This window comes from Macrotis lagotis, chromosome 2 (assembly GCF_037893015.1).
Source record: "Macrotis lagotis isolate mMagLag1 chromosome 2, bilby.v1.9.chrom.fasta, whole genome shotgun sequence".
NCBI lineage: Eukaryota > Metazoa > Chordata > Mammalia > Peramelemorphia > Peramelidae > Macrotis > Macrotis lagotis.
Window position 1 is genome coordinate 260,201,039 of NC_133659.1, and position 11,626 is coordinate 260,212,664.

Here is an 11,626-nt window from a genome sequence, read left to right on the forward strand (position 1 = left end):
ACACACTGACCCTTAGGAAGTCTTAAAAATTCTGTTCTCTTTATATTTTTTGAAAATTGGCAGTTTGCTCTTTTGCAAATCCAGTGGTACCTTTCCTATTCTTCATAGTTTTTCAAAGATCATTAATGATGACTTGCTTCACATCTGTGTTTTGTGAGTTTTTTAGGTTCAGTTCCTGTGGACATGTTGACTAGAGTTTGAAAGTGGCTGTAGGCTTTGACTCTCTTATCTTGGGTACCAACTCTTACTAGCTTTTTTTATGTTTCCTGACCAAAACTCAAATTCCTTGGCAGGAAAAAAAACAAATAAAATTAAGAATTGAGTAACTTTGCATTATTTTCACCCTGAGAACAACAGTCTGTCCCTTCTTTGATCCTGATCTTTTCTTAAAAAAACAAAACAAAACATTTTTGCTGTATTTTTTCACCTACCTTAATCACATGTTGACTTTTAGGCACTATTCCTTTGAAATCTTGCCCTTATTTTATATTCAACTGTGCTACTTATTCTTGACTTCCATTTTTTGCATTTTTTTTAATCTTAAATTGCCAAGTTCCTGTTCTTTCACATAGGTCTTTTTAGATAACTCTTTTTCTCATCAGAGTTATTTCTCTTTGTGTCTTCAAATTCTATATTTTGGGTATCTCACTTTGGTGGACTTCCCCCATAAAACTATTCTGTGGGATCCTACTTAACCTTTCTGAACCTTGTGAGATAATATTGTCTAAAAATGTTAAGTTCATGTGATTTGGCAATCTGTGTTAAAGATAATACTATCTCTGTTGCTGTCTTATGTGATTTTTCATCAGATGCTTTCCACCATTAACTCACTGATGTCTGGATTTCCTTTTGTATCTTCCCTCACACCAACTTCCTTTTTCTTTTGAATAACATAATGCTTCAAAAACTATATTCTGATCATGGTAACCTCATTCCACCAAATTTCATTGCTATCTGTGTGATCAATATGACTCCTTGTTTTAGGCTCCTTAGTATTTATTTTTATTACTCATAATTTTTGTTCTTATTTGTGAACAGGTATCTGAAGTATTAGATTTAATTGCTGGCTTCTTTTTTGGGTTTTTGGACATGCTGTTCTTTTTTTTTTTTAAGGTTTTTGCAAGGCAAATGGGGTTAAGTGGCTTGCCTAAGGCCACACAGCTAGGTAATTATTAAGTGTCTGAGACTGGATTTGAACTCAGGTATTCCTGACTCCAGGGCTGGTGCTTTATCCACTGTGCCACCTAGCTGCCCCTGCTGTGCCACCTAGCTGCCCCCGGACATGCTATTCTTACACATTGACTCCTCTTTTTGGTATCTAGTTAAAGGATACCATAGTAAGCCAGTCTTTTCTGTTACTTTTTACTATAAAGCATTGTGCAAAGTGGCATAGATCTCTAAGATTCCAGTCAACTCTGTTTTTACCAGCACAGTTTGATCTTTACCTTTTTGGGTATGCTCCATTCTTGACTGGTTCCATTCTGGTTCTTATTTTCACTGATTTGCTTTGGCATACTGGAAGAAAGCAGGATGAAACTTACATAAATTAGTGTAATTCATAAAGCCAGCATTTCATTATATACATATCATTCACTCACTGAAATGCTATGAGTTCTTTAGATACATTTTTTTTCTTTTTGTTTTTTGCAAGGCAGTGGGGTTAAGTGGCTTGCCCAAAGTCCTACAGCGAGCCAATTATTAAGTACCTGAGGCTGGATTTGAACTCAGGTCCTCCTGAATCCAGGGCTGGTGCTCTATCCACTGCATCATCTAGGTGCCTCTAGATCCATTTTTAAAAATATCTTGAGCCAGAGTGACTTCTGTGAGCTAAAAGATTGTAAGAAAATGGTTCTTTTAAAATCACCTGGGACAAGAAATTGGAAAATAATCTGTTTTCTTTGCAGACGTGGATAACTGGATATAGAACATTGCATATACATATAATGAACTGATATGTTGATTAGTTTTGCTGAACTGCTCCCCCCCACTTGTTACAAGGGAGTATTTGAGTATTGAGCTGAGTATGCTGAGTATTTGAGCGAGAGGAATATTTTCAGAAATGAAAGACCAAAAAGTTAAAATAAAGAAAGCGAAAGCAACAACAATGAGGAGATAAAGCCACGTGAGATAGTGTATAGCAAGTCATGACAAAACATTATATTTTGAGGGACTAGGGATACAGACTGAATATAAAGCTATAAAACCTTGGATTTGTTTTTGTCTTCCACCACATGAAGGGGAAAAAATTAGTTTTGGAATGTAAATCCTTGAAGAACAGTGGCAAATTATTTTCTTAAAATCTGTGATATTAATGTAATATCTTAATATCTGTGACAGGCCCTGAATCAAGACCAGTGGTTTGTTGTAACTATTGGTTTCAAACAGGAGCCCAGAAGAATGTCTTCCTGTGGTCTGTTGGTCATTCTATATCTCTGCTAGGGAATGACTGGTTCAGTTGGAAGAAACAAAATTAATGTAAAGTGTCGTTTGGATCAGGATTTAATGTGGGACTTAACTTCACAAGAGAAAATTAAATATAATTCATCAAACATTTTTTCTTATGCAAAGTGACATTTATCAGGAATGTAGAGAAAATATTTTTCACTTTCTTGTTACTCTTATTACCATCATTAATGGGTATGTAACCACTTTAAAATCTTTTACATATTTTCCCCTAAACCTGCTCCTTTCTCAGTTCACAGCTTTTTTTTTTTTTTTTTTTTTTTTTTGGTGAGGCAGTGCTGTTTAAGTGACTTGCCCAAAGTCACAGCTAGTAAGTATCAAGTGTCTGAGGTTAGATTTGAACTCTAGTTTTCTCTTCTTGACTTCAGGACTGGTGCTCTATCTTACAGTATTTATCTTTTTTTTTTTTTTAGGTTTTTGCAAGGCAAATGGGGTTAAGTGGCTTGCCCCAGTATTTATCTTAATAGCACTACCCAATCACCTATATTCAAATCTGAGTTTTGTATTAAGAATCTTTTGATTCTTGAGATAATCTAATCAATTATCTAGTCCTTTCATTTCAACCTAATAACTTGCACATTCCACCTCCTTTATTTCTGCTGTCACCATTCACCTTGGTTTATTTCAGTAGCCTCTCTTAATTTGTCTTTTTCAACCTTCTATTCTTGCCTCCTCAGATATTTTCTTGGATCATTGTTCTTTCTGTTGCCCAGTGAGTAACCTTGCAGTACCTTCTGTAATCTCCCTATCTTATCTTGCTATTTTTGTTCTATACTTTTCTCTGTACCATCCCATTTACATTCTCCTTCTTCTCTACTCATTTCTTTCGCTTATCTTCTTTTATGTGCCAGTAATTTTCTCCTTACTATGTTCTGCATGACTATTGATTTTTTTTTTTATTCCTAGAAACTCAAATGGCATTTCCTTTTTTTGGAAGCTTTTCTTTCCATGTTTCTCCCTCACCCAAAACTAGTAATGACTTTGATCTCATTTCACACTTTTTTATTTTTCAAGTACACTTCAGCATTGTTTTGTAATATAACATTTTTGTTTGTGTCATCTAACAGGCTATAAGTTCTTTGTGGACAAGAATTATTATTAGATCTATGAACTTTGAATCTTGCCTAGTGCCAAGGACAGTATACATATGGGGCATACATGTTTGTTGTATTGAATATTTATAAAATGTATATAATTTGAATAAAGCCATAATTAGAAGAAGCAGTTCGTTATCTAATCTGCAGTACTTTCTGCTTTTCTTCCTGTTAGCTTTTTGTTCAATTTTAATATTGATTGCCGTCTTTGCTAGGTTGGAAGAGGAATCAACATGGAGTCAGCTGGAGGTAGATTTTTAATTCTGTTTCTTGTTGAAAAGTAAGCGTTAGTGAGAATAATTAGGAATTGATTATAGTTGGTTATAATGAAGTTATTATATCCTTCTAGGACGATATCAGTTCCCCTGATTTTACTGATAGATTTGTCTGTGGTCTTTTTTTATCCTTTCCTAGGACTTGGATGTAGTGGGTGATGGAATGCAGTGTCCTCCTTCTCCCTTGCTCTTTGACCCTTCACTAACCATGGAGGATCATTCAATCAAAGACATTGCTGAAGCTCCTGTGGATATTCTGGCAAGTGAAGAACACCCTTAAGCTAGGGGTCCCAAATGCAGTAATACAGCCAGGCAAGGGGTTTTCTGCTGACCAACCTGTACCTTGGGGAGTGGGAATATCATCACAGGTAGAGTACAAAACTACCTAAAATTGATTTTACTTTATTAGTTGTACTTGCCTTTCTAATTAATTGTTTGATCCAGAAATCTTTATTAAGTTCCCTAGACATATCAAGCATTGTGCTAGAGACACTGCAAGTTCAACAACAAAAATGAAACAATTCCTGTGTGCAAAAGTTATTACATTTTATCATTTTATTTTCTTTAAGCCAACCAACAAGGCATTTTTTTAATTTAAAAAATTTTTTTGATTTATTTAAGGCAGTGGGGGTTAAGTGACTTGCCCAAGGTCACATAGCTAGGCAGTTATTAAGTGTCTGAGTTCAGATTTGAACTCAGGTCCTCCTGACTCTATCAGCTTTATCCATTGTGCCACCTAGCTGCTAACAAGGCATTTAAGTGTACATCATCTTGATTACATATGTGAATTCTTTTGTATTATGATAGTCTTTTCAAAGACAGTTGTAATCCTAAAATTTTTCCTTTTTGTGTCTCTTTAGCTGGGTTTAACTTTTCTTTAATCATCTACCAACTATTGTGTGGAAGGGCTACAGGATTTATAGACCTAAGGGGAGGTAGTTAGATGACAGAGTGGATAGTGTAGTGTCCTTGGAGTCAGAATGATCTGAACTAATATCCTGCCTCCTTCTCTTTATTAGCTTTTTCATCAAGGCTTAACTTCTCTTTTTTTTTTTGTTTTGTTTTGTTTTGTTTTTAGGTCTTTTGTAAGGCAAACAGGGTTAAGTGGCTTGCCCAAGGCCACACAGCTAGGTAATTATTAAGTGTCTGAGACTGGATTTGAACCCAGGTGCTCCTGACTCCAGGGCCGGTACTTTATCCACTATGCCACCTAGCTGCCCCCTTAACTTCTCTTAACTTCAGTTTTCTCTTAGCTCATTAGGTCATTGTGAAAATCAAATGAGATTTTGTGTAAAGTGTTTTGCAAAGTATTGTTGTTAATATATTTACTTATTAATTTAGAAGTAAAGTGATGACAACAATGGGAAATATGTACTGATTGATTAATCAGCCAACATTATTAAACTCCTGGCTGATGATGATTAGAAGTAGTATGTAATATGTTCTTAGCTAGAAATTTTGTTGTAGTTGTTGTCTTTGGATAGGAGTGTAGAGACAAGTCTTTCTATTTTTAGAACTTGGAGAGGGAAAGTGGGGTAACTGGCAAGAAACTACAAAGTGCTGTGTTGATAATATAGGATATTGAAAAAATCAGTTAACAATAAACAAGCAATATTAACACTTAAAAGTGCTAGAAATTAAGATAACTTGAACCATATTTTTTTTTTGCAAGACTTAAGTGATTTGCTCAAGGTCACATAGCTAGGTAATTAAATTATTAAGTGTCTGAGAATAGATTTGAACTGACTCCAGGGCTGGTGCTCTTTATCCACTTTGCTACCTAGCTGTCCTACATTCTTTCATTCACATAGTGGGTTTTTATACATCAGGTAGAGAAAATATAAATCAGGTGAAAAACTTATTTTAAAATAAAATTATAGCAAAAATTTTTACATCATATTAGTATATTAGAGATATATGATTTTTGTGGGGTAACACATTAGCAGGTGGGAATAGCAGGAAGACTTGCATAGAAATCAGTATTTGAGCTAAGCTCTCAAAGAAGCTAAGGATTCTGAGAGTAGGAGCCTCTCTTCTTGTCTGAGGCTTAACCAAAAAGATGAAGGAATGCAAAAAGCTTTTGTTAAGTTCCTACTATGTATTAGGTACTGTCTTAAATGCTATGGATAGAAATATAAAAGCCAGACAGTTTTTTGCCTTCAAGGAGATTGCCATCTAGTAGAAACAAAATACTAAAGGAAGTGGTGACCTGAGGAGAGTTGAGTTATAGAAGGTGCAGGGGAAATGAGTAGGACAATTGAGAAGTTAATTGACTTTCCAGAAGCAAAGGTAATACTTAATTTTCTATTACCCTGTTCTGAGTAAGAAAGTAAGTTAGGAGGAAGTGAAGGAATGAATATGCATGGCAGGAAGATAGCTGAGGTGAAGCATGGTTTATGTTCTGGGGCTTGCAGGGCTTAGCTTTGCTAGTTAGGAAAATATAGATTTATGGTAAGAATTCCAAAGTTCAGTGACTTAGTTTCTCCAGATCATCTCTGTGTAAAATAGATCTGAAGGGTATAGCAGAGGTGGTATGAGAGAAAAATGACCAGGATGATAGGAGGGTGAGGAAGATATTCTGAGAATATTGGCACAGGACATTTTACTATTTTTATTAGCTTCAGTAAGTCATTCTCTACCTCATTTAGGAACTGAATTCTTAACCAAGATTTCTATTTCTTTTAACAGAACCAAGTACAGATTGCACTAGGTGTGCCCAGGTCACAGGAATCCCCAAAACCTGAAGAAACCACAGTTTTTACATCTTTGCCTGGAAGTGGAGTGGTTGCCACCAATGGGAAGCCAGAACATATTTCTATCAGCTGATAGTTGCTACTGAGAACAAATTGACTGAGAGAGGTTGAATTCTTCATTTCCCTAAGAAAAATTTGACGGTCTCTCTCCAAAATAGAGGACCCAGTTGGACTTTTTTCCCCTTCCCTCTGGCAGCTAAACTGTATATAGTTCAGTCATAAAGCCAAATTGTTCTGATAGTGAGCAATAACCGTCTCAGCTGTGGGTTACTCTTTAAATTGAGCAAGATGTATGTAATGCTGCCTGTTGGGGATCAGTGAATGAGTTTGTGTTCAAGGGGAAGAAAACATCTTAATTATGGAATCGCAGAACCATGAACAGCAAATCAGTTGGGTAGCCAGTATGACTTCTGAAACTGGAAACTGGTTATTCAGTACCTTGTATTCTCCTAACTCCTCTTGACCTTCACCAAAGTGGAGTGGCTAAACTGGGCATGTCCAACTCCCTCTACCCCAAAAGGAATTCAGGCGTGGACAGTCTGCAGGCTTGAACCCTTCTTAACCTTCCAGCTTCCTGCTTCCTGCTTCTAACCTGTCTAGAGTTCTGTAGTGGTCACCTTATGTAAGATAAAATATAAGTTTTCTGTACAAAATTTCTATCAAATCTGAAAAAGGAAAGAAAGAAAATGTATTGGAAATGAAAAACAATGTTATCACTTGGAGTGAGAATTGTGGGTTTAGTTAAATACTGTATTTGAGAGGGCCATCTCTACGATGGGGAAAAAAGGCAAATAGCCTTTGTGAAAATCTTTTCCTTTACAGAGAACTCCAGATACCCACCTTTTAACTTTTAAACATGTTCTCTCTCTCTCTCTCTCTGACAGGATCATATCTGTCTGCATGTAAATAAAATATTGAAACTGATTTGGGGAAAGGCTTTGGGGACATTGACCTGGGGGACTTATTGATAATGTCATAGTGTTAGAAAAAGTTATGAAAACAAAAAAAACCGTATGTTGCCAGGAAAGAGAGAACATACTAGTTTTCTTCTCCTTTCTGGTGTCCACCTCCTGGGGTGATCTTTGCTTAATTCTAAGTCTCCTTAGCCTAAAGATGTTAATGATAGTTGCAAAAGAGATGAGGTTCCAAAGTAAATGAAGTCCTCCCCACTTCCCCCCTTCCCCTTCCTGGCTTTCAATAACATGTTAGCGTATAAAAGCAACTACTTAAGATTCTCTTTTGTAATGCCATATATGCACATCAAGGAGTTTAAATCTATTCTAGTCTTGAAATTCTTAATTTATTTTAACTCTCTGACCATTGCTACTAAAATTCATAATCCAAACCCATTCTTTTCTTAAGGTTTGAGGTTTTTTCCCATCCGTTAAAAAATAAAGCAAAGATTAAGACTTACAGGCACTTAAATAAGTTCAAAATTTTCTGGTTGACCCTATCTATCACTGCTTTATGCATTTTTTTGAGTTGATGTTTATCTTCTGAGAACTAATCCTATTCCTTGTCAACTTAACTTTGCCTTTGGCATCTACTTTTACTTGATAATCTTGAAATCCTCATTGGATTTTCAATTTCAAAATTTCAACTTACTCCCTGGAGGAACTGTTCTCATCTTTTCATTATCTCGTCAGCAAGCGCAGTGTCTAGTATATATAATAAATGTTTAATAAGTATTTTGACTTGCCTGACTTTGATCCCACTTGCTCCACTGAACTTTGCCCCTTCCTATCTGGCCAGTTTGGCCAAGCATAAATTTTTTTTTCTTGACCTTTTTGTTGGCATAGTGAGAAACTATTGATTGTGCTCATTCTAAGGCAACTGTTAAGTGGAAAGAGATTGGATTTGAGAGTCAGGAGACTTGTGCTTGAAGGTTGGAAGCTTTGTAATCACAAACAAAACCTTTCCCAGCTTCAAGTTATATAAATCTATTTAATGAAGATAATATTTTACCTTCCTCAGCCTTCTTGTGAGGAAATTATTTTGTAAATGTTAAAGTACTATCCATTAATATTTATAATTATTCTTGGTTTTCTAACTTCTGTTTCTAGTTCTCATTCTTCTCTTTTTCTAACAACCTAATTTGTCAGAACTCTAGGAGTTTGATTTGTATATTTGAGTTACCCAAATTTCAGACTTCCAACTCTAGAATTATGGAGTCATTGTTTTAGTTCTCCTATCAGTTGTCACAATACATCCAATCTGGATTGCTTCATTAGAGTTAAGTGGTATCTAAGCACTTGTTTTGAAGTCAGAAAAGTATCAATCCTAGCTCTTAATAGTTGAGTGACCTTGAGAAAATGTATTCATCTTTTTTGGGGGGCTTTAGTTTCCTTATCTATAAAATGAGTTTGCACTAAATCTCTGAAGATTCCTTCCAGCTTTTTGGTCCCTAGAATTCTTTGGATTTTTAAGTTCACCTCTTCATTTTCATAACCACTTACTGTCTTTTCTAAGCATGGATTTCAAACATCATGTTCTATTAGTCCACGTTCTGAAAACAAATCTACTTTAATCTTCCCTTTTCCTGACATTTTCCCTACTTTGGAATATTAATTGTATTGCTTCTGTCTGTAATTCCTTCTACCTTCAATTATTTCATTTTATTTTAAAGAAAAAAAGTTAAGATAGAAGGATTAAGTGATTTTTTTTCCCCAGCATCATTCAAGATAGATCACATTTCTCTCATCTCACTTTGCTTCATAGATATGTTCAGTAAGGAAATCCAAGAGCTACTACTGGTAGATGCCTAGATTAGGTGGATTTGGAATGTAGATTCCAAAGAGTAGTCATTAAGGATTTGATGTCAACTTGGAGGGAGTTCTCTAGTAATGTGTCCTAGAGATGTGACTGACTGTATTCTATTTTTAACAGATTTTAGCAAATGACTTCAATGATGACATAAAATGCTTGCAGTGGTCATATTTGATTTTTTTTTTGCAAAAATGTCTTGAGGCCAGATTTAAACTCAGCTACTCTTGACTCCAGGGCTTTGCTATATTTCCTGTGCCACCTAGCTGCCCCTATATTTGATTTTTATTAACTTCTCATATGTTCAACATGAATGACATCTGAGAAAAATCTCAACAGGCAAAAATAATATATGTATATGAAGTGAATATAAATTCATAAAATCATAAAAATATGAAATGAATATAAAATTAATGTTACACATTTTATAGGTTTGGGAAGGCATGAAAAGAAAGGTCTAACAGTACCATATAGTCATATACACATGCATATATAACATCCCATATACATAACACAAATGTTCCTAGATTATCAAAGAATTTTATCTTACTGTCTCCCTGATTCATTGTTTGTGGGCTTTTGTCCTAATCCTGGTTCTTGTATTTATGTATTTACATGCATGTTGTCTAATTGTCTACATGTGAATTTTTTTGAGGGTAGAGACTTTTTTTCTTAGTATATCCAGCTCTTAACTCAGTACTTTCATGAGCCCTTAAGGAACTTTTAAAATATTAACTGGAGGATATAGCATGTTATCTCAAGAACCCTTTGTAAATCCTCAGCTTAACTTTGACAAATTATTTTGATTCTAGCTCTCTTTTAGTAACTTTACCTAATTTATGTCTTGTCTACCTATTTGTTTGATTTGTACTGTTATTTAATTTTTAGACTCCAGCTCTAGAACATAACATTTTTCTAATCGTTCTAATCAGAATTTCAGCTTTACAAATAAAATTCAACTTTCCCTTTCCTTTGTATCAAATACACATTGAAATTTTGAAGTATAGTCCATACCTTTCACACCCTTTTGTGACTACTTGTCATGAGGTTTCCTTAGGTCTAATATACATCAAATTTTTACTTTCTTTTTTAAAGATAGGCTACATACTATTCCTTATTCCTGGCTAAAATCTACTGGGACTTGATACATATTATAAATAGCATCATAAAATTGATGTTAATATGCATATTCTATACTTCTTAGGAAGTACAATAATCATTAGGACTCCATGTTTGATGGTGGAATTGGGAGAATCCCAAAATGTTTTGTTTATCTTTTGTTCTTGAGGGAAGACCATGGTGTCAGGGAGATGATGCCTTGACAAGCAAGTGAATTGGTTTTGATTGAGGTGGCAACTCTTATGTCTCACTTTCTCCTCCAGAGCTAAATGGGTCCAGTGGCCAGATAAGAACCAGGACAACTGGGGGGTGGCTAGGGGGTGGCTAGGTGGCGCAATGGATAGAGCACAGGCCTTGGGGTCAGGAGTACCTGAGTTCAAATCTGGCCTCAGAGACACTAGCTTTGCCTCTAATTGCCTCCTCATTCAGGGCCATCTCCAGTCGTCCTGATTCTTTTTTTTTTTTTATTTTTAGATTTGTGCAAGGCAATGGGGTTAGGTGGCATTTGAACTCTCATCCTTCTGACTCCCAACTCCAGTGCTCCATCCATTGTAACCCCAAGCTACCCAAAATAGGATCCCCAAATAGAGTTATAATCAAGATCCTAAGTTGCACTAGTTGTCCTAACGGTGTTTGGTAATCTAATTGGTAATATAGTCTGTCAGAACTTGAGATTCTCAGTTTTGCCAGAGTCTTAAGTAGTCAAGATACTTTCCTGATAAGGATATATATCTCCCTTTTCCCCATTAGTAGTAAGGATAATGTCTAGTGACTTCCAGTTTTGGAAGATTTTTTTCCTGATAGTCACTATTTAGATTTTTGAGCTTTGTTTATGAAATTGGCTTGTGCTAGAATTATAAGCAAGAATCTTTTATTACATGCATCTTTAGTTTTAAAAAAAATGAAGAAATTTAATATGTTAATATCAATATTGTACTATTTTCTGTACTTGGGCTCTGTATTTCTAAAATGTTTCATTGATATTTTATCTGTCTCCATTTTCTCCTTAAGATTTCTTATTTCTCTAATGTAAGCTCTATATATTGGAAGCAGTATGACCCTTCAAGTGGTCAACTCAGTGATTGCTTTCATTATAAATATGCAGTGATAACCTTTGGGGAAAGTTTCACATAAATGGGTCATATTGCCTACACAGCAA

General features: G+C 35.2%; 1 protein-coding gene and 1 non-coding gene across 2 annotated transcripts in view; both read left to right on the forward strand.

Moving 5' to 3' along the window:
- The window catches only part of KANSL2 (KAT8 regulatory NSL complex subunit 2), a 52,434-nt gene extending 41,577 nt beyond the window's left edge, over positions 1-10,857 (forward strand). The window contains exons 9-10 of the mRNA XM_074226064.1: positions 3,972-4,091; positions 6,521-10,857. Coding sequence (XP_074082165.1) covers positions 3,972-4,091; positions 6,521-6,658 — 258 coding nt within the window. The 3' untranslated portion in view covers positions 6,659-10,857. The remainder of the gene's footprint in view (positions 1-3,971; positions 4,092-6,520) is intronic.
- LOC141515758 (small nucleolar RNA SNORA2/SNORA34 family) lies at positions 2,335-2,470 on the forward strand. The gene has a single exon (XR_012476504.1). It is a non-coding gene; the product is annotated as a small nucleolar RNA SNORA2/SNORA34 family (small nucleolar RNA).
- Positions 10,858-11,626: the final 769 nt, after the last annotated feature.